This window comes from Humulus lupulus, chromosome 4 (genome assembly GCF_963169125.1).
Source record: "Humulus lupulus chromosome 4, drHumLupu1.1, whole genome shotgun sequence".
NCBI lineage: Eukaryota > Viridiplantae > Streptophyta > Magnoliopsida > Rosales > Cannabaceae > Humulus > Humulus lupulus.
In genome coordinates, this window is record NC_084796.1 from 150,817,516 (window position 1) to 150,841,126 (window position 23,611).

General features: G+C 37.0%; 1 protein-coding gene across 1 annotated transcript; it reads left to right on the top strand.

Annotated features, from left to right (window-relative positions):
* The first annotated feature begins 16,747 nt into the window (after positions 1–16,747).
* Positions 16,748–23,144, top strand: LOC133832599 (anthranilate phosphoribosyltransferase, chloroplastic-like). Its single transcript, XM_062262917.1, has 15 exons — positions 16,748–16,783; positions 18,021–18,212; positions 18,599–18,655; positions 19,207–19,298; positions 19,557–19,607; positions 20,021–20,157; positions 20,195–20,250; positions 20,292–20,366; positions 20,455–20,538; positions 20,701–20,889; positions 21,366–21,456; positions 21,566–21,625; positions 21,759–21,877; positions 21,964–22,207; positions 22,967–23,144. Exons 1-14 carry the CDS (start codon positions 16,748–16,750, stop codon positions 22,105–22,107), a joined length of 1,383 nt encoding a protein of 460 aa, XP_062118901.1. The 3' UTR covers positions 22,108–22,207; positions 22,967–23,144.
* Positions 23,145–23,611: the final 467 nt, after the last annotated feature.

Here is a 23,611-nt window from a genome sequence, read left to right on the forward strand (position 1 = left end):
GTATTCTACCCTTGTAACCCAACACTCCATATTCAGAGATGTGAAACCTAGTCGCATGTCTTTCTTATTTTCATGCACCAGCCATCGGATCCATGATTCTGGGTGTTGTCCCCCTTGGCTTGCTTCCATGATCATGGATTGCACAGATAAATTTTCTAAGCTACCCACTACTATTTCCAAATTCAATTTTGATATATCAATTTGTAGTTCTTGGGGTATTTCCTTCATCGTCATTACATATGCCATTGGCTGCAGATTCAACGCATCAGCTACTTTGTTAGCCTTGCCTTGGTGGTACATTATATCGCAGTTGTAATCTTTAAACAGTTCCTACCATCTCCGTTGTCTCATGTTTAATTTTTTCTTCGTGAAGAAATATTTCAGACTCTTGTGGTTCATGTAAATGTTATAGTGGATCCCATAGAGATAGTGTCTCAAGATTTTTAATGCAATCACTTCCACTGCTAAATCCGAGTCGTGTGTTGGATATATTTTATTGTAATTTTTCATTTGTTGGGAGGCATATGCAATCAACTTCCAATGTTGCATTACTACGTTGCCAAGTCCCTGACCTGATGCATCATTGTAAATGGCATAACCATCTATGCCTTTTGGGATAGTGAGCACTGGAGCAGTGGTTAATTTGATTTTTGATTATTGGAAACTTTGTTCGCACTTATGTTGTCCACTCAAACTTGATGTTCTTCTGTGTAAGAGCGGTCATAGGTGTCGCTATTTTGGAGAAACCCTCCACAAAGCGCCTATAATACTCCACCAAACCCAAGAAATTGTGAACTTCCTGTGCGTTCTTCGGGGCCTTCCATTGTCTTACTGCTTCTATCTTGGCCAGGTCTATTGCAATTCCGTCTCCTCACACCACCTGACTTTGGAAACTTACTTGAGTCAGCCAAAATTTGCACTTAGAGAATTTGGCGTTCAACTTCTTCTCATGTAATCATTGTAAGATCAGTTCCAGGTGATTGGCATGTTCTTCCTGCTTTCGTGAGTATACTAGTATATCATCTATAAATATTATCATGAATTTGTCCAAATACATACCCAGTACCCTGTGAATAAGATCCATGAATGGCATGGGCGCATTGGTGAGTCCAAAAGACATTACCACGAACACGCAGTGGCCATACCGATTTCGGAATGTGGTCTTGGGAATATCCGATTCTTTTACCTTCAATTGGTGGTAGCGAGATCTTAAATAGATCTTCGAGAATATTGACGCTCTTTGTAGTGGGTTGAATAGATCATCAATTCTGGGCAATGGGTATCGGTTCTTGATCATTACCTTGTTAAGTTTGCGGTAGTCTATACACATCCTCATGAAGCCGTCTTTCTTTGTCACGAATAATATCGGGGCTCCCCCTACAGAATGATATGGTCATATAAATATTTTATCCAGGTAGTCTTGTTCTTGCGCTTGCAGTTCTTTGAGCTCCATCGATGCCATCTAGTATGGTGCCTTTGAAATAGGTGTGGTACCTAGAATCAACTCGATCACAAGCTCGACTTCTTTGTCCAGGGGTATCCCAGGAAGAACTTCAGGAAACACTTCTTGAAATTTTCACACCACTGCTACCTCGGTTGATTGTAGCTTAGTCTCTCTATCCTCGTCTATTACATTTTCCATGTACCCGATACATCCATCATCCAATAGTTTCCTCGCCTTCAAAGTGGAGATCATAGCAAAATTCTTCTCTCGAGCTTTGCCTTGAAACACAAATGGTTCTTCCCTAGGGGGATTAAAAGTCACCACCGCTCCGTATTCGTTGGCCAATCCATACCAAAGATACAATTGTATTCATGTAAATCAAATACTAACAAGTCCACTGTCAACTCTTGGCCTTCTACCTAAACTAGTACGGCTCTAAGCCAAGACCATACCATCATGTTCTCTCCCAAAGGTAAGGATACACCGCATACAATTTTCAAAGGCTCAGGTTTTCTTTCTATATTTTCAACTAATGATCCAACAATAAAAGAATGAGATGCACTGGTGTCCATAAATGCATATGCTGACTTATTAGCCACAGGAAGCTGGCCTGACACCATATCGAAAGTCCTAGCTCCATTATTAGCATGGGTCAAGGCATAAACTCGCGGTGTAGCTCCAATTGGCTTTGGTTGGTAGTTCTCTTCCTTCTGACCAAGATTCGGGCAATGCTTGGAGAAATTTCCAGGTTTTCCATAGGTGAAGAAATTGTTGTTGCTGCATTCGCCTGGGTGGTGTCGGTTGCATTTGTTACATTGTGGCCAATAATTGTTCTCTCACCTTTGTTATTTGTTGAAGTTTGAACTTCGTTTTGGCGGATCCATTCTCTATTATTCCCACCATCGGAATAACTAGAGCTCCCTTGAGTATTGGTCTTCCCCATATTTTGATTGCCTCTGGATGCAAATCTCTTATAAGGTCCACTTTGGTTATTAGAGTATTTTCCTTGGTCATTTGAAACATATGCTCGTTCTTTAGCTCTGTAGGGCTCTTTCTTCTCTTGTACTAACCATGATTCTTGGCAGATTCTTCACTCTATGGCTTCATCATAAGTATCTAGTCTGGTCTTCCCTGTATCCACAAATCAAAATTGTTAGTCATAACATTCAAGGGTACAACCTTGAAATAAAAAATGACCATGACAGATCATGCCATGAAGTTTTAGTTAGCAGAACTATAAATACAAAAGAGAGCCCTAACTGCACGTTAGGTTTCTACGTACTTCTGCTACAACTATACAAAAGTTCTTACAACTTAGTAGGTTTGCAAAGTCTTTACAAAAGTATCAACAAGAATTTCCCAGGAAAAACCTAATCTATCCTATCCATTAGCACATCGAGCACTATATCAGTATCCTTGGCGGCCTTCTTTGGATCTACTGCCTCGCCTTAAGATATGCCCTCAATCAAGGAGATAGACTGATCCATGGTCCAAACTCTATCTGAATATGCATACATGAACTACCGTCCAACGTCTGTGTTGAGACCATATCTGTGTCAAGCCTCTCAGGAAAGTGCTGGCATACCTCACCCTCAATCATGTGGGTGTGTTAGCCCTACCAAATACCAATGTCATGTGATGCGTCCATTGCCAAATGGCACGTCGATGCTTCTGATCGTACTCAAATTGTCGAGGATTCTCATCGTTAAAGAGTGTATAGTAATCGATCATGGGCATAGGGATCGTGCGTAGGTCCTCTATCATAGGGTCACCTATCTCAGGTATCTTATATATAACCTACAATATATAGAATCTCTCTTAAGTAAAACAAATAAAGTCAAAGATTCTAAAAGACAATATTTATAGTGAGTGTTAGTCTATCTTGCAGAATGTACATGTGGTTTTGTCTACAGAATCAGCTCAACTGGAGCTGTGAAACCACTAGTAAGACCAAGATTATGCTAAAAATTAAAAACTTTTACTTTACTTCATCTTATCGAAAATCCATATATAAGAAAAAAACATTTAAAAGATTATGTGTGCACAATTTTAGTTTAGTAAATTGAAATATAAGTAATTATTAAAAGAGTTATAATATAGTTGTTATCCCAAAAGTCATATCGAGTTTTCAACTTTATCTTTTCAAAATGGTGATCCATCAAAACCATCCCAAGGTCAGGCCATATGTACATATTCGCAAGCAGACTGTGGCGCTCACCGTTCCATCATGCTCTTCCCTAAAACATGAATAACTAAGTAAGGAACAAAGCTTAGTAAGAATAGCCTTACAACACAAGTATACTAAACCCCGATAACAGGTTGACCTAAGGTAGTAACTACTACCGGTCACTAGGGTATTGGATAAGTTCCAACCCTATCACACAATTTTCTCAAATAATAGCCATATCAGAAGCTAACACTTTGGTTGTACCTCGGCCGTGGCAGTCGAGCAGCAGAAAATGTACACACCTCCCCTAAAGCTCTCCAACTCTCACCTGGTCCAGATTTCCCTTTTCTTTACCTGTACCACATAGCACCCGTGAGCCAAGGCTCATCAAGAAATATTAATTCACAACACAAATGAAAAACAATATATAAACACTAAACTTAGATCATTCTTTTCAATAATAACAGAAATTGGCAACAAGCTAGGAAATGTTATTCTGCTCAATCTCAACATTCAATACAGTTAGTTAAGTGCAAACGTCACATCTGTTTACATAGTAATGTTAAGGCCTAGCATCCTTAGGCCGGGTCCTTTGGTTATATAGCTGACCTCAACACGATTAGGTTGGGCTGCATTCTGCACGCTTAACGTCAGCCCCTTAGTACACCCTTTATCTTCTAATGCCCCCGAGGGAAAAATGTCATTAAGCACCTTTCGTAGTAATCCTCAAATTATCTTATAAATAGTAAATTAATCTCGACATGCCCATTTAATCAAAAAATAATTGCACATTAACCAATAAATCCTAAATATGCACTAAGTCCCCAAAATACCCATAGGCTCGCCCCGAGCTAGGTATTGGACCTTAGAGCTGTAAATACGGGTCGGGCTTTCTAGCACGACACCAAACCGGCACGAGCCCGAGAGGCACGAACATGACACTACACGAAAAAATATGGGCTTGGGCCTAGCACGACACGAATTGGAAATTGGCACGGCATGACATGGGCCTAAGCATGGCACGGTACGACAAGCCCGAAGGCACGACACGAAAGCACGAACAAACTAGCCCGAAAGCACGACATGATAAAAACCCTGATATTTTGACATTAATAATGATAATAAATTTTTATTTGTCAATTATTTATAAATTAAAATGATAATAAAAGTCTATTATTTTTCTCAATTTTTATATTTTTATAATTATATTAATTTAGTTTAAGATTTGTGAGTAAAATTTTTTAGCATTTATTATTAGGTATTCAAATTCTAATAATTATCTTTGATATAATTTTGTGTAAAGTATTGTTATAATGTATATAAAACTATAATTTAAATAAAGAAATGTATTTGGATTGGTGGTGAGTCCATTGATCCTTAAAAAGGAGGTGGAGGGTTCAATTCCCCATCCTCACATTTTTTGGCAATAATAAAATGGGCCTAAAAGTAGGCCCAAATAAGAAAAGTGGGCCGGCTCGAATAAGGAAAGTGGGTCGACCCGACTTGGGCCCGACACGGCACGAGCACCGCACGACATGGGCTGAGCCCATCGGCCGTGCTGGGCTTACTCTTTCAAATATGGGCCGACCTGGCCCGGCTTGAATTGAATATGGGCCTGGCCCGGCCCGGCCTGAATTATTCGGAGGCACGAAAATGAGAGCTAGGCCGGGCCGGCCCATATTTACAGCTCTATTGGACCCCATTGTGACTATTCCACATTTACAGGATCGCCTCGAGACAAAAATTGCAAATATATCCACATAATAATGTGGTCTCAATCATTTACACACATATAATCGCATTTATGCCTGCAACGGGCCAACACTACATATATGCCCTTATTATCAAGAATGGGCCCACATGCATATTTAATACACATAATCATGCATTTAAATCTATATTATCATATAAATCATGTATGCCACGTAGTCACACCTTTATTAAATTAATTCAGCATGTATACCATATTATGCCCTCCAGGCACTTAGCCTTAACAGTAAATTTGGGATGTTATGCCACCTGACCATTCCACTCCAGGATCTCAAATGGTCCTACAAATCTAGGGCTCAACTTGCCATTCTTTCCAAATCTTTTCACCCTTTTCCATGGTGAGACTCTTAGGAAGACATAATCTCCCACTAGGAACTCCACGTTCCAATGTTTGGGATCAGCATAACTTTTCTATTAGCTTTAAGAAGCGAGCATCCAAGCTTTGATCTATTCAATAGCCTCATTGGTTCTCTGAACTGCCTCAGGACCCATGTATTTCCTTTCCTCTATCTCATCTCAATGAATGGGAGATCTACATTTCCTACCATACAACATCTCATATGGAGCCACCCAAATGGTCAACTGATAGTTATTATTGTAGGAAAACTCTATCAAAGGAAGAAACTTACTCTAGGACCCATCAATGTCCAGCATACATGCTCGCAGCATTCCCTCTAATACCTGAATCATCCTCTCAGATTGTCCATTTGTTTGAGGATGATAAGCAGTATTGAACTTCAACTGTGTACCTATGTCCCTTTGCAAACTTCCCCAAAACTTGGAAGTGAATATGGGGTCCCATTTTGACACAATCAACCACGGTGCCCCATGATGGCGCACTATCTCTCTCACATAAAGATCTGCATACTGGTCAACTATATAAGTTGTCCTCACTAGTAAGAAGTGAGCTGACTTGGTGTATCGATCCATGATTACCCACTCCGAATCATGTTGACCTACAGTCCTGTGTAACCCGACCACGATGTCCATCGTGATGTCCTCCCATTTCCACTCTGGGATGTTGAGAAGCTATAATAGTCCTGTTGGTCTCTAATGCTCAGCCTTGACCTGTTGACATGTCAAGCACTTAGCAACATATTCTGGCACATCACTCTTCATCCCAAGCAACCAATACAACGATCTCACATCCTGATACATCTTCATGGTGCCTGGATGGAAAGAGTAAGGAGTAGTATGAGATTCATCTAGAATCTCCCGTCTAATAATAGTGTCCATCAGAACATAGATCTGTCCCTTGTATCTCAACAAGTCCATATCATACATTGTATATTCCCTAGAAACTCCCGCTAGGATGTCCTCTTTGATCTTTGTCAGTTGTGGATCACCTAACTGACCTTCCTTTATTCTTTCTAACAGTGTAGACTGTAGCGTAATGTTGGCCAATTGGCTGACCAACAACTCTATACCAGCTCTGGTCATATCTTCTACCAACTCTCTAGATATCTTCCTCACACTGTATATCTGTTCCGGACCCTTACAGCTTAAGGAATCTGCCACCACTTTGGCCTTCCCTTGGTGATAAAGGATTTCACAATCATAATCCTTATCTAATGTTCAGGTCTTTCTGTGTGAAAAAGTACTTCAGGCTCTTTTGGTCAGTGTCTATCTCACACTTCTCCCCATAAATGTAATGCCTCCATACCTTTCATGCAAACACCACTTCTACCAACTCTAAATCATGAGTGGGGTATCTCTGTTCATCCTCTTTTAACTGACATGATGCAAAGACAATCACCTTCCCTGATTGCATAAGAACACAACCCAAACCCTAATATGAGGCATCACAGTATATATCACAAACTACTCTAGATATATCGGGAGGCTCAGAACTGGAGCTGTGATCAATCTCTGCTTCAATTCCTAGAAGTTTTTCTCACACTTGTCTGACCACACAAACTTATGAATCTTGCGTGTTAGTTCAGTCAATGAAGTAGCAATCCTTGAGAACCCTTCCACAAAATGCACATAATAACCTGCCAATCTGAGGAAGCTCTTAATCTCTAAAGCATGCATTGGCCTTGGCCAATCTCTGACTGCCTCAATCTTGGCTGGGTCTACCTCGATCCCCTCCTTACTGACAATATGACCAAGGAATGTTACCTGAGGTAACCAGAACTCACATTTCTCAAACCTAGCTAACAACCTATGTTCCCTCAGTCTCTGTAGAACCAACCTCAAGTGTTGCTCATGTTCTGACTCTGACTGAGAATAAGCCAGAATATCATCAATAATATGATCACAAACCGGTCCAAGTAATCTTTGAATACCCTGTTCATCAGATCCATAAAAGTAGCTGGGGCATTAGTCAACCCAAAGGACATGACTAAAAACTCATAATTCCCATATTTGGTACGAAAGGCGGTCTTCAGTATATCTCCCTCCTTGATCCTCAGTTGGTGGTAACCAGATCAAAGATCTGTCTTTGAGAATACCATTTTATCCTGCAACTGATCAAACAGATCATCTATCCTTGGCAGAGGATACTTGTTCTTGATTGTTAACTTATTCAGTTCTCTGTAGTCAATACACATTCTCAAATAAGCATCCTTCTTCTTTACAAACAAGACCGATGCACCCCATGATGAGAAACTTTGTCTAATAAAACCCAAATCTAACAACTCCTGCAATTGTACCTTTAGTTCTGTTAATTCTGCTGGGGCCATTCTATAAAGTGCCCTAGACATTAGCTCCGTTTGTGGTGCTAGTTCAATCACATATTCAATTTCTCTTTGTGGCAGCAACCCTGGTAAATCCTCTGAAAACACATCCAGAAATTCACAGACTAATCTAGTCTCCTCTGGTCCTATTGACACGACCTGAGTGGTATCTACCACACTAGCTAAGAATCCTATGCAACCACCTCGCAATAGATCTCTAGCCCTTAATACAGATATCAGGTACAAAGGGCCCATGCACAATGCAAACAAATAAAAAAGGATCCTCACCTTTAGGCTCAAAGGTTACCATCTTCCTTCTGCAATCTATGGTTTCCCCATACTTCACTAATAAATCCATATTGAGAATCATGTCAAAGTCGGTCATAACCAACTCTATCAGATTAGCAGATAGCTCTCAGCCCTGCACTGTCACTGGCAATGATTTGACCCATCTCTTGGATACTTCTAACTCACGAATGGGTAATAAAGTCTCGAACCCCACAACATAGTAATTACATGGTCTACATAGTCTATCAATAATTCTCTTAGCAAGAAAAGAATGTGTAGCACTAGAATTAATCAAAATAGTATAAGGGGTTCCATCACTAAAAAGCTGACCTGTGACTTTTGAGGGACAAGCCTCAACTTCTGCCTGCGTCAACACGAACACTCAAGCTGGGGTCAAGTTTTCTACCTTTCTTGGTTCATCCTTTCTTGCCTTTGGGCAATCTTTCTTTTAAGTGTCCCACTATCCCGTATAAAAAGCAGGCCTTTGCTCAACACTCCCCTATATGGCACCTCTTGCATCTGGTACACTCAGAAAAAGCCCTCCAGCCCTCGCTACAACCCTGCAAACCTATATGAATAGGACAAGGTCTCTTGTCAGGGCTTGGAGCTGGAAAGGCATTAGGAGCCTTCCTTTTCTGATCACTGGGGCCTTCGCCCCTACCTGAACTCATAAATGGAGGACCTACCCTCCTAGTATCTCTCCTGGTTGCGTTCTTGAGCCAGATTTAATTCTCTACACTCTCAGTTGTGAGTGCCTTCTCAACCACCTGTGCATAAGTAGTCACTCCGGGCACAGTGGTAATACAAACATCCAGGCTATCATACGATGTAGCCCCTGGAAAAACCTCTCCCATTGGTCCCATCAGTGAGCACTAGTTCCCTAGCAAAATTTGCCAGTCTATCAAATTTTTAGGCATATTCAATCACTGATGAGTTGCCCTAAAGTAGCCTACTGAACTCTTCAGCCATTGCTGCCCTGATGGCATGAATGTAGTACTTTTCATTAAACAGAGTCTGAAACTCTTCCCAATCCAGGGCATTAAATTTTTTGTTTAGGATATTACTTCCCACCAAATTCTGGCATCCTCCTGAAACATATATGTGGCACAAGCCACTCTCTCATTACCAACCACCCTCATAAAGTCTAGGATGGTGGTAACCATACTCATCCACTATTCAGCCTTAGCCAAATTTGCACTACCCTCAAAGACTGGAGGGTGTTGTTTCCTTAACCTCTCATAAAGAGGTTCCCATATATTCCCAGATACTGGTGGCTACTCAACTTTTGGCACCATCATAGGTGGTGCCTCTGGTAAAATGTTCCCTGCAGGAACATTTTGCTGTCTTAGGAGGCAGATCTCTTCATCCTACCTCAATATGCTGGCTTGCAAATCAGCAAGCACTTGTTGCTAGTTCTCAGGAGCTGGCGGAGGGGCTGACCCTGGTCATTATCCTAAACCTGTCTGTTATTATGGCCCTGATCTTCCTGGATAGATGATGATTCAATATGCCTTGGAAGCATACTTCCAAGCTTATACCTTGCTGCAATAATCAATTCGGTCAATTAGGTAGTGATAACTAAACCTCTTATCGCCTCACAGTCTAAGATCAAGAATATAATCATTCACATTCAACATTCATGATAATAAGCATGTTGATTCATATTGATATGCAAGTTTGGTGCTAATAAGCATGTCCTGATATCGATAACAATTAACAATGCTAATAAGCATACTCTAGAATACATTTATCTATGACAGTGCTAATGAGCATGTCCTAACCTACATGTCCATATCACAACGCTAATAAGCAGTTCCCTTGCATTCTCGAGCAATATCAGTGCTAATAAGCACATTCTGTTTAAATCATGCAACAGTCAAGGGCCAGGCCCTATCAGTATATCTATTGCTACCTAATAAGGCATGCAGATAAGGCATTTATATCTTATTGAAGTAGTTAAACACATAACCACATAAATAGTTACCGAAACTTGAGTCGAGCTTATTTTTAATGGAGAGTGTACATGCCCAGCTTATCTTCAGGAACCCTTAACCTTGGCACTCTCTAATACCGAGTTATAATACCCTGCCTAGCCATGACCATTACACTGTGTCTTTTAAATAGTGCTTAACCCGCTAAGTGAGGCATTAGGCCATAGATGTGCATCTAAATGTGATTAACGGTCCAGGGTCAAAATTTTCAGTCACAAGGAATGGATATTTCATTAAAACATTACACTATACATGGGATCCCATAATGACGTTTACGAAGTTGTCTACAATTCCAAAATGGACATTACAACTTAAAGGTTACAATCCGCCAAACTAAGCGGCAAAAATAGGGTTAAACCCTAGTTCCTCTGAGAAACCTTGGCCATGGTGGTCAAGCGACCGTATATGTACACGTCGCCACCTAAGCTCTCCAACTCATGGCTAGTCCAGCTTTTCTTTCCCTTTATCTGCACCACATAGCACCTGTGATCCAAGGCCCAGCAAGAAAACATGTTCATAAGCAGTGAATAATACAATTCCATAACATAATAAACATGGAAGCAGTAATAACCCTACTCATGCATGTATACCATTCATATGAATGACTACAGTGTAATATGGAATCAACTTCCCTAATAATTAATTAACAGAATCATATCGGGGCCCGTTTTCCAAGTACATGACTAATAAATCATATTGGGGCTCAACGCCCCAGGATCTCAGACTAATAAGTCACCTTGGGGCCCATTGCCTTGTCCTCTGTGTAACTAGCCTTGGAGCTGGTCCGGCGTATCTGGCGCTTTACTTTTCTACGACCTTAGGGTCAGACAAGTGTATAATGCCCTCTTGATTAGGTATAATCATATCGACCAGCACTCAGTGCACTATTGCTGCCATTGACTCATCAGTCAATGCTTTACGACCAGCGCTCAACACTATTGCCATCCTTGAAAAATAAGTCAATGCTTTTCTCCAATATATAATGCTAACAGACATTCATAATATAATAGATATCCATAAACAAAGCATTCAATAAGCTTTAACCAATCATTCACATGCATAATAATAATCATGTGCATTCACAAGGACCAATGCCCAATCAAAAATATATTCAGCATTCGAGGTAAGACCTAATCATGTATGTCAAATAATGGGTGCCGTTTTCTTACCTCACGTCCGAGAATAATGTAAAATAAGAACGATCCTTGAACATGATCCAAATCTTAAGCCCCTAGCGGTAACCTACACTACAAGAAAAAATGCTTTTAATAACACCAAAAATGTGTTATCAAAACATACCATAACACTTTTTGATGTGTTAAGACCGACTATGTTATCGTAGGTCAGGGTACTTTACATAACACATTTTTTGTATTATTTTAATATTTAGATAAGTTTAAATTCTCATTATATATTCATTTATATAACACTAATTTATTCTATTATATTTTAATTTTTTTATATAATTAAAATTAGCTAACTAATATATACTAGCATCATCAAATGAACTTGATTTTCAAATAACAAATAGTAAAAACATTCAACATTATATTAACAATCCACAAATTAGTTTAAAACATTCAGCACTGTCATCAACAACAAAATGCTCTTAAAGTATCCAAGTAGTCTTAAATATTCAACATATTGAAAAGTTACTACTTTCAGCAAAAAATATTCTACAGTTGCCCAACACAAAGCCTTCAAAATTAAGTATCATTTTCTATTTCGCTTGTCACATCTGCAAAATAAACAAAGAAATATATTATTGATATTATCTAGCATCACAAATTACTTCAAGAAAAATGCTATGGAAATTATATCCAAGAGATGACACCACATACAAAATAATGAATTCACAGCTACACCAAAGCAAACAAAGAAACCAAACACTAAATTATAAGACATTGGTTCTTTTTTAGTATGAAAATGTACCTCTTGGAATAACTTTTTTAGAAGGCCATACAACTGTGGAACCAACTGCCTCTTGTATTGTAAGCATCACATTATTAGGACGAAATAAGTAAGATTCTGGTACAATATCAACATCAACCCATACTCACATAAAGTCTGGTCCAAGAGGCTTTCCATGTACAGTTAACTTTGGATCACTAGAATCCCAACGACCTTCAGCAACAATTACATCTGCCCAGTCAAGCAAGTAGCAAGCATTCTTCCCTTCTGTAAAGTTATCTCTTTTTTTCTAGTGCAATACTCTACCAAATTGATTTTAAAGACAATTTATTAGTTTTTTTATTTGTTCTTCTAAAATGAATCAATAAAACAATAACAACTATGATAATTTACCTTAAGGGAATGAATATTGTTTGACTGCGGTACATTGCGAGACTGTCCTTCGCTTGGTGTCGCTTTACCACCAAGCTAAATATAAAACCAAGATAAGTTTCATTGGAAGAAAAGAAAACTAAGGTTTATATGTGCAAGATAGAATTACCACCAAGTGTTCTTTAAGTAGATTCATCATTTCAGTCATTTTGAGCTTCATATTCTGTTGCTCTTCTTCTAACTTGGAGATCTTGCTATTACACATACTAACAACAGTTAGCTTCGACCTTGTTACGCCTCTTCCGTGACCGATTAAACGGCCAGATTTTGGGTTACCAAACAATTTTGTCAAGGCATCCTCATCAACGTTGTCTGTAGTTCCAGATTTTGGGTCTTCAAGGAGAATCTCATTCAATGAACCCTGCATATAAATTATTATAACTAATGTATGCATTATGGAAAATAAATATAAACTCACAAAAATTAAATGACTAATACTCACAAAAATATCAGATGTCATTGGGTTTACAGGTTCACCATTCTTCTTGATATGGGCTCTCCGAAAAGCATCGATTCTAGATATTTTAACATCCTCATTTTCTTTTTTCTACACAATACAACAATAGAGATTATAAAATAGAGACTACAATAATGGAAGCAAAAATACAAACAGTAAAAAACTTAATTATTACCATATCATCGATTGTTCGAGCATATCCTCTTCGGCTTAAGGTGTGTGGAATAGCTTTCTTTCTTCTCTCTTGGTATTTGGCCCTTATATCCTATTTAATAAATAAGTAAAAGAGGCATAACAATATTTAATTTAACACCAATAGAGATAAAAGAGGCAGCAACATCACTTCTTACATCATATTTCTTACAAAATATTCTTTACTAATTTTTTGGGCAACAAATGCTCTCCATTCTACATCACTTTTTATGCAATCCGGCTTTAAGGCTAGTCGTTCACTCTCATTTTTTGCATTGATAATATCCTTTACAAGTCTAGATTTCCCATATCTCCATAGTTTTGCCATCATTTCAAAGCACATCTTTTTTTGCCAATCATCATGTAAGTCATATTGTGCCTACAATAGAATATAGAATAATATATTATATGTTTAAGTGTAGAGCTGAATATATGTAAAAAAATACAGTCATAAAACTTGTAATTCTACCTGAATAGATGCCCAAAGAACATCTCTCATGAGTGGTGAAACAACCTCTCGCACAAGAGCGCTCACAATAGAAGAAAATTGCACTGAGTTAGTACCAACTGGTTGCCCTTTTTCATTCCAATTTATTATCCTTAAGTCATTTTTCCGCTTGGTAAGATTTGCCAATAGAGTTTTCCCCTTGTCTTCTTGGCTAAGTTCATTACTTTCGCATCTACATCTTGAGGTATTTCTTCAATCTCAGTTTGATTTGCCTCATTAGTAGTTTTTTGTAATCTAATAGATTTTCTAAGAGGTTGTTGAAGTTCTACCTTAGCCACTTCTTCACATTCTGCACCAACCCTTTCCTCATCAGCTATCTCTTCATGTTCCTCCCTTACCCCTTTTTCACAAACACTATCCACTACCTTATCTACTTCATAATTAAGAGATCTTCTAGTTTTTGAACATCCAAGTGACATCTCCATGTCTTCCACATCATCATTTGGATCTGGCTCTGTATTATAGACCATACGACGAGTTGCTGCTCTAGTACTAAGAGCAGGTGGTGAGTCAATTACAACTCTAACAGGTGCAGAAAACCTATGAAGAGCACTCTTTTTCTTTACAATAGGGCTTCCAAGCAATGTATTGTCCCAATCAGCTTGAGTCTTCAATGATGCTTTTCGCTTTTTGGCCACAAAATTATATAACGCACCTGGACGAAGGTGTTTTTTTGGAGATCTTCGTAATGTACTCATTTTTCAAGTTGAAATTGCTGCTATATAAAAAGAAAGATAACATAAGAATATAAATCAGAAATGCAGATCACCAAAGAGTAATAAACATACACCAAAACCATAAAACCAGAATTGATTCATTCAAAGTAAAATAAAATCATAAAGTACACCATAGAGAGTAATAAAACCAGATTTGTTTCATTCAACAAAAGAGTAATAATACACCAAAATAACATACAAAAGGTGTAAGGAGATTTGTTTTATTCAAAGTACTTAAGAAACAACAGAAAACTCAATTTTCTTCATTGGATTCAAGTCCAAAACACCCTCTATTTGAAACCTTTAAAGCTATATACCAATTACTTGACTCATTCTCCCTTGCATAAAAAGCTTTTCTCACTTGTGAAGATAATAAAAATGGATCCCTAATGGATTGAGCTTGTCCTATATTAAAATTTACAAGCGTATAGAACTTCGACTTCTTAACACCCATTTGAATATTCGCCCAATCGCACCAAAAAAATGGCACCTTAAAAGTACGATAATGAAGCATAATTATATCCTTGATAACACCAAAATACTATTCTTTATCATTCAATTGCCCACTGTCATGCGATTCCAAGTATACACCGCTGTTTTGAGTTGTTTTTTCAGCTCCTTTTTTATGGAATCGAATTCCATTAATCATGTACCCTTTATAGGAAGTGACACCGCGACTTGGACCTTCAGTCAATTGATCTAACATGTCATCTACTTTGTTCAAGTTAGAAATCTGAAAATAAAAATAATTTTGTTAGAAATTTGTACACTAAAACAAAACGTAAAGTTTTATCTTAGCAATAGAATACAACCTTTTCATAAAACCATAGCGGGAACCCTTCAGAATGTCGATTCCACAACAAAGTTTGATTGTTATTCAGATTTGAGTGCCTTTCATTTAGCTCATCCATATGGACATTGAGAAATGGTTCTACAATTTCTGAGTTAAACAACAAATACCGATGCGCTACTGCCAAGTTCAATCGGTCAAGCTCAAAGCACTCTGCTGTTGATAGTGGATTTTCTTCTAGTAATGTACTATCTTGATTATCATTTTGCTTTAAAAAGGTTTCACAAAAGCAGACACATTGAACAACAAGATAACAATTTGCAATACATCCTTCTGGCCGTGCATAATTTGCTACAAATCCTTTCAATACTTTCATATATCTCTCAAAATGGTACATCCATCGAAATTGCACCGGACCACAAAGTCTAACTTCTCGTGCAAAATGAACAACCAAGTGAATCATTGGATCAAAGAAAGAAGGAGGGAAATATTCTTCTAGTTTATAAAGAATTTCAAAGGATTCTACTTCCAATTTCATAATTTCCTCCTTATCAACCACACGCTGACACAATCCATGGAAAAACTTAGAGAGCCGAAGAATTGTCTCTCTACAACCTTCTTCCATTAAACCCCTTATAGCAATAGACAATAGTTGTTGCATAATCACATGACAATCATGAGACTTAAGTCCTGTCAGCTTCTGTTTCTTCACATCTACATAGTTTCTAATGTTAGAGCTATATCCATAGGGCAATTTCAAGTTAAATAGCCTCTCACAAAGCAACTTCTTATCAGATTTTGATAGAGTGTAAGCTGCAGTAGGAAGACGAGTAACACCATTTTCTTCATACGGATGGAGATGAGGCATAATTCCCATCTCTGTCAAATCTAATCTCGAGTTGTGGTGATCTTTAGATTTTCTTTTGCAATCGAGCAATGTGTTAAGTATGCTTTCACAAACATTCTTTTCAACATGCATAACATCAAGGTTATGACATACAATTTTTTTTTGTTTTATTTGTTGTATTGGCCTTTATAATAATATTGTTAAGTTTGCTAGCTGCTTGTCCAACTCTTGGCCATTGTGTTTCTAAGGGCTTTGTAGTGACTTTACTAATTAGTTTAATGTCTACAATAGAGATTGAGTTCCCTGTGTTATATTGTTTCTGAAAATGACAAGAGTATATATATTAATTATTGTAGGCTTTTTCGTGAGGTTTTTGGGATTTAATTGTTGCTCTGTCTGCACTAAAATTTATATCTACTATCTATAACTAAAATAGAGGGATTTGAGAAGTGAAAATTCAACAGCGTAAAAGACTTGGTAATTTATCCCTTTGTGGATGGAGCTTATGATTCAACATTTGGAAAACCATTTTAATTTCCGATCTTTACACTCGGTCATGTTTTTTGGGGGGGTTGTGGATGTTGAGTGGAAGGTATCATCGCCTCAATATCTTCTCGCTTTTTCTTCTGCTTATGACCCAATGAAAAGTTAAAATATAATAAATTTCAAAATAAACACTACACCAAAAACTACTTTCCACAACACATAATTATAAGTCTTTTGAAAATGTATTATTATATATACCGTGTAAAAAGTGGTAAAGTAATAGAAATAAAATATAAAAAGAAAACAAGCCTACACCCCCAATACCTTTTTTCCCATTCTCCTTCTCGTCTCTTTCACTTCCCTTCGCCCTAGCCGCCACTCCCGTAACCACCATAATCCTCAGCTCCGACCACCTAACCACCATCCTCACAACCCTTTTTCTTCAAGCCAAGCTCCAAATCTCAGGCACCCGTGAACCCAACCCCCCAATCAAGTGACCCCAGGTGCGAGCCCACCTCTGCGTGCCTTCGACCCTGTGCGACTTCCATTCGCGGGCCACCACCAGGTGCAATTCTGCTCCCGTTCCCCTGTAGAGCCCTGAGTTTGCACCAAGCGAGGGCCTAGATTCCAAAAGCCCAGGCGTGAAGAGTGAGAGAGCCACAAGAATGGCGAAATTAGAGGGCTTTATGGACTTCCAATTCTAACTCTACCAGGGATTCCAAATAGACAACATAAATGCATCAATTTATGGGGTTTCATTTTCTTCCTTGATTTCCTTTTCGATCAAAATTGACCTAGGAAATTAATGGGTTTCAATATGTAGAGATCATTTGTTTGATTTTGGCTTCCTTGAGTCTCGAAATGGCACTCTACTCTCACAATTAACTTCATTCTAAAATTTTATAATTTAGCAAAATGTGTTATTGAAATTTTTTGAATTTAGCATGTCATGTGGTAATAGTTCAAGCTTCTATATCTTCATACATTATAATTAGTTATATTATTATTATTCATGTTGATCGACGTTGAGAACTTTGGCAAATGGTTCTGTTTTCGAATATGATAATCTTTGTTGAGTCTTTTATTTGTTTTATTGAGACTATTTTAATTAATATACATTTTCATTTAGTTGATACAATTTATTTTCTCTCATGGGCATATGGTGCATGCATGTATTAAAACGACTCAAATATCATAAATTCCTGTAGTGGAAATTTATAAAATAAAAATTCAAGTTTTATGTTCTTAATTACCAGAACATCAGTACTAATAATTCAATAAGGATATTTTATTATACTCTTCAGTTCATTGTAAAATTATATTTGAACTTTTACCTGCTGCAGGGCTTGCCGATTAATATTATTGTTGGTTCTCATGCTTGGGTTAGAGATCCAGAATTAGTCTGGGTTGATGGACAAGTTTCAAACATTGATGGAGAGGAAGCTGAGATTCAAACTAGCAATGGAAAGATGGGCCTATATTTTTGTCATACTTACAGTATAATAAAAGGCCATGTGACCTTTGTCAAAAAAAAAGTTTGATAAAAGGTAAATAATAATATTAAATTTTGATTATGTAGCCTTCAAAATATGATTTATGCACTTACAATTAGGCTCATATTTCAAAACACATTTACTTGTCTTCTGATATGAAATTTTAAATCTATGGTCACCAGTGTGTGAGACTCTCAAAGGTAGGAATGTGATGTGAATTTTACGTAGTGTATTAAGCTCATACATTATTGAGAGGGTGTTTCTCTTTTAATAAATAAAAAAGGGTACGATGAGACCATTTGTTTTTGTTTCTATTTTTTTTTTTGGCGTCTTGAAGTTTCAGTATTTTGTTATGGTGTCTGTGTTGCTAAAGTTTAAGCATCATGTTTTCTAATATTCTATTTTTTTGTTTACTTTATAACTTGTAGATTTCCAATGATCTTTCTCAATTTGTGGGGCCTCTTATCTTGAATCAACTTTTACAGGTTGGTTGGTTCTCCTTTCTTTAAATGAGTACTTTGCAAGAGATGTGTCCTAAATGCTTTAGGTCTTTCATTTTTTTTTTAGTTCTGAGATGCTTCTTGTTATTATGACATCTGATTGTTCATGGTGGGGAGAATAGGGTTATCATAAGTTTTTAATTCTGATTTATAAGTCCAAAATTCTGTAAATAAATCATTGCTGCATTGTTGTTGTTGTGATTATTTATTTTTCTGAGGGGAAGAGGTTTTGTATCACTACACCAAACACCTATTTCCATAATACATCATTATAAGACTATAGAAAAAGTATTATAATAAATATTAGAAAAAGCGCTAAAGTGAACTAAGTGAAAACAAATGGTAGTCTTCCTTTGGTCAGAAAAAAAATAACTTAACTCATGATTGTTCTCTACATATTCTTCTTTCCCTTTTTTTATTCCTCTCTTCCCATGGAAGGTTTAGCGGCTTTGGCTTTCTCTTAATTAAGGTTGTAGTGCTTTGGCTTTAACTAATCCTCTTATATAAATTTGACTTTATGATATTCCCCATCACAGTTAGAAGATGTTGTTGTGGATGAGTTAATGATGAAGATCTTCAAACATTATACAAACTGGTGCAAATTCTTGCCAAGAAAAAGCAACATTCGGTAAAATACATTTCCATTGGTCTTGTGATTTTGTTATCCTTTATGGTGTACTCTTATTTGTGCTACATTAGAAAGAAAAAATATTAAGAAGAAGAGAAGTCTCCCTGATAGAATTGGCTACCATTTATGGGTTAGAAGCACCTATTAGTGTGGATAATTTTGAAGTGATATCAAATAGAGGTCTGTGATGCAATGACAAATAGGCCCCATATATTTGGAGTTGAAAGATTTGTACTTGGTGTAAACTGTTGCTTTCAGTTTTTCTGGACAGTATTTGTTGCTGGATGATAGAATTGCTTTGCTTTTTAGGTACAAATAGGTCAATGTTTATATGAATTGATTTGATCAACCATTCAGCCTAGCCACAAGCGAAGTGGGTAAAAAATGTAGATCAGTTCATTTCTTTGCAAAGTCAATTCCTTTCTAGTATTACTATCTAGAGTCAAGAATTTTAATTCCTTACAATGGTAGTTCTTATTTTAACTTGCCAACAATGAGATCAGGCTCGTTTAGATGCTATGTATTGGATGTTTACTTTTAAAAATAAACCTTTTTTTTTAGGTGCATATTTATGATAGGTTTTTTATTTAGATGCTATGTATTGCATGTTTACTTTTAAAAATAAATTCTCTTCCTCTCATATATATATAATATAATTATTTACTATAAAAGTGATAGAATCTAATGGGAAGCCATCTCCATGTTTTTTGCATTATATTCAGCTTGAATTCAGAGGCCGAAGCGTCACTGGATTTTTTGTTGAATGGTGTCGATGAGGCTTTAATTAGTGCTTTTCTAGTGTTACTGAGAGCCAAAGGAAAGACTTTCGAGGAAGTAAGGTTCCTTTATTCATATCAATGTGAATTTATTTATACTAGATAACTTAGTTTGTCTAGCCAGGATTTCAGACTCTTCAAAGTCTTATTACCATGCTGTTTGGATAGAAAGAACTGTTATCAACGCAATTGTTTATTTTCAAATAAAATTTGATAGGCTGGAGAAAACACAGTTAACATTTCGACTGGAGCTTCAATACTTGTTGTAGCTTGTGGTGCCAAAATTGCAAAGGTGGCATCAATTTTATTAATCACTTGATATGAATGTGATCCCATATTGTAAATTGTTAGAGCTAAACTTGATTTTTTTTCCCTTTAAGCAAGGAAATCGTTCAAGTTCTTCGACATGTGGAAATGTCAATGTATTAGAAGAGTTGGGGATAGTTATCGACCTGGAACCTAAGGTTGGTGCTGTAAAATTTCTGTTTTAGATGAATAAGCTGGTAGATTAATAAGATGCTAAACCAATTTTAAATTTGTCAATGTCTTTTTCAGCAGCAGCTTCTCATCTTGTAAGAGTGTAACTGAACTAATTATCATATGGTCAATTTATCTCCTGATAACAGGGAGTTTCAAGCTGTGTGAAAGAAGCAGGCATTGGATTTACGATGGTTCCAACATATCATCCAGCAATGAAGCTTGTCCGCTCGGTCAGGAAAAAGCTGAAAGTCAAAACTGTATTTAATATATTGGGCCCTATGTTAAACTCAACAAGAGTACCGTATGCTGTTGTGGGTGTCTATGCAGAAGATTTGGTAAGTTTTTTGTCAGATTTTTATAATCTTAAACTTTACTTCTACCTGTTTTGTTGAATTGTGGTCTACATATGATGTTCATGGTGACTAGCAAATATGACTAGCATATCTAAGGCTTTTACATAAATGATGATGGAACCGTTTGTAAAACAAAAAAGATAAAGTCCACATAGGAACAAACAATAAAGATCTGAATGCCTTTTTCATTTGTGACTTATGATACTCTCTATCATCTAGCTCAGTCTTCTATAATTTTAGTGTTAATCGTAAGGACCCATCTAACTACGTGGAACCAGTTTAACTAATGAAAACAAGGTGTTTATTTTATTTTATAATGTCTATCCTTTAATGCAAATAGATTGAATGGCTTATAAATTCTATATCACTATGCTTTGCATGCAATTCACATTAAACAACTCTTTGACAAGAATAATCTTTTAAAACCTTGTTTCATATTTCTGTGATTCCTTGAATAGGTCTTGAAGATGGCTAAAGCAATGCAGCGATTTGGCATGAAACGGGCATTAGTTGTTCACTCTGAGGGCTTGGATGAGATGAGCCCCCTTGGTAATGCGTCTAGTAGTTGGATAATTTTGACTTCCATAAGCTAATTTTTTTTATATACAAGTTTCAGCGTACATAATCTTCAAACCTACTCATAAGTTATTTGACACAGGATCTGGGCTAATCCTTGATGTTACACCAGAAAATATTGAGAAGTTCTCATTTGATCCATGTGAGAAACTTGTTGCTAGTTTTTAATTTTGTTTTCTTTTTCGTTAAAGGAAATATGCCATTTAGGCTACCAAAATGGAATTTCAGATGTTATATTGCCACTTCAATCTACTAACAAATCGTTGATTATGCAGTGGACTTTGGGATTTCTCGGTGTACCCTGGATGACTTGCGAGGTGGATTCCCAGAGTATAATGCCGAGGCACTAAAGCGTATATTGTCAGGGGACAAAAGTTCAATTGCAGATGCATTTGTAAGTATCTCCTTAATTCTTATGACAAAGCACTAGTGCCTTAAGTTTTTTTGAGAACATAATTCATGCCAAAAACATTGGATCAGATCTTAAATGTAGCAGTAGCGCTCTTGATTAGTGGCAATGTGAACTCTTTGGCTGAAGGGATCGCTCTGGCTCGCGAGACTCAACTATCAGAAAAAACTATCAAGATGCTCGATCAGTGGATAGATGTGTCCAATGGGGTTTGAATCTTATTGTTGCCATCTCACATGCTGAATAGAGAGAAGTAGATACCTGGCACTTCATGCAAACAGCCCCTTGGCTGGGTTTACTTCCCAGTGCAGATGGGCAAGTATTACATTCTGAAGATGGTGAAGATAGTCCAATTGTTAGTCTCTTTAAATCAGTCACTACTGCAATATTATCTAAGCCAGGGTGCCCAAATCCAACCTCTTTCAGCACCCTATCAAAACAAGCAGAAGCTGCAGGTACAGAGCTGAACATTCAATATTTCAAAAGCTCATTGTATGTATATATCATCGATTCTTGGGTAGTTCAAATTGTCAGACATGTGGTTTGGTCTCATAATGTTTGAGATTCGAGTTTTCTTGAACATCTACATAGCTATTAATCAATTATCAATACCCTCTTTTGATTTTTTTTGGGGGGCAAAATCATTTGAATTTGATGCAGTGTCGAGGTGGTCTTGTAAATTATTTTTTGGATTGTAACTACTTTGAGCTTTGAATTTGTGACAAAGTGGTTCATTGTAAGTTTGGGTTAAATTTTAACCAAATATTGTGATTATGGTTTTCTTCACTAGTGAGTTTCTTCTCATACATTTAGTTTAGTGCTCTTTTGGGGCAAGATAGTTTTGACACTCATTGCTTGCTTTCTTTGCAACATTATTGTCAAGAGACATCATCAAGCTGTGCATATATTAGTTTAATTTGAATGTTGTCTGTGAGAAATGAAAACATTTACTCGGAACATTTTCAGCCTTCAATAATTACGATCACTTAAATTCTCCGCTTCCTAAATTGATTTGTGAATCTTGATTTTATCTTGATAGTTCATTTAAAATATTGAAGTGTCTTCCAATTGTAGATCTTTTATACAAGGAAAATATGAATAGTAGAAGTGTGCTTGAATATGCCCTCGCCTTTACAAGTGCAGCATTGGATAAGTATTGCAGTGAATGGAGTGGTATTCCCAAAACAAGATTTGTTGACATTACAACTTCAAAGGATTTCTACCGAATATACAGTGGGCTTCAAATTGTAGGGAAAAGTTATAAGTGGTTATTTTTATTTATTTATTTATTTTTATAATGGCATATTTCTTAAATTCTTAGTGTATGTGTTGCCTCATTTTAGTGCGATTTCTTTTGAGATCTTGAAGAAATTATCTTGAAAGCCAAACTACAGATGTGAAAACATATTGCTTTTTAGTATATGGCTAGTCTCAAAGTTGTTGCTTTGAGTTTTCTTGATCTTTTTGCAATCCTCTACATTTCAAACTTGTGGAAGGTTATATTTAGGTCTAGCTCCGCAATTTGTCCGAATGCAAAGTTGAGGAGACTAACAGCTTTGATACAGATCCCAGACATAATGTTAATCAATAGCCACCACATTCATTTTAATGCTAGAAAGTATATTACAATAATGTGCATGCGAGGACACATACATATGCGTAAGCAAGTTTTGACTTAGAATATTCTTTGGGAGTCCATATTAGAATGGCGGTGATTGG

Excerpts from the sequence above, each read along its gene's own strand:
- LOC133832599 (XM_062262917.1), top strand. The coding sequence starts at position 16,748 with ATGTTTTTTGGGGGGGTTGTGGATGTTGAGTGGAAG. Across the intron at positions 20,158-20,194 it reads GTTCCTTTATTCATATCAAT|CCAGGATTTCAGACTCTTCA; the intron begins GTGAATTTATTT and ends TAGTTTGTCTAG. Across the intron at positions 21,457-21,565 it reads GGATGAGATGAGCCCCCTTG|GATCTGGGCTAATCCTTGAT; the intron begins GTAATGCGTCTA and ends TATTTGACACAG.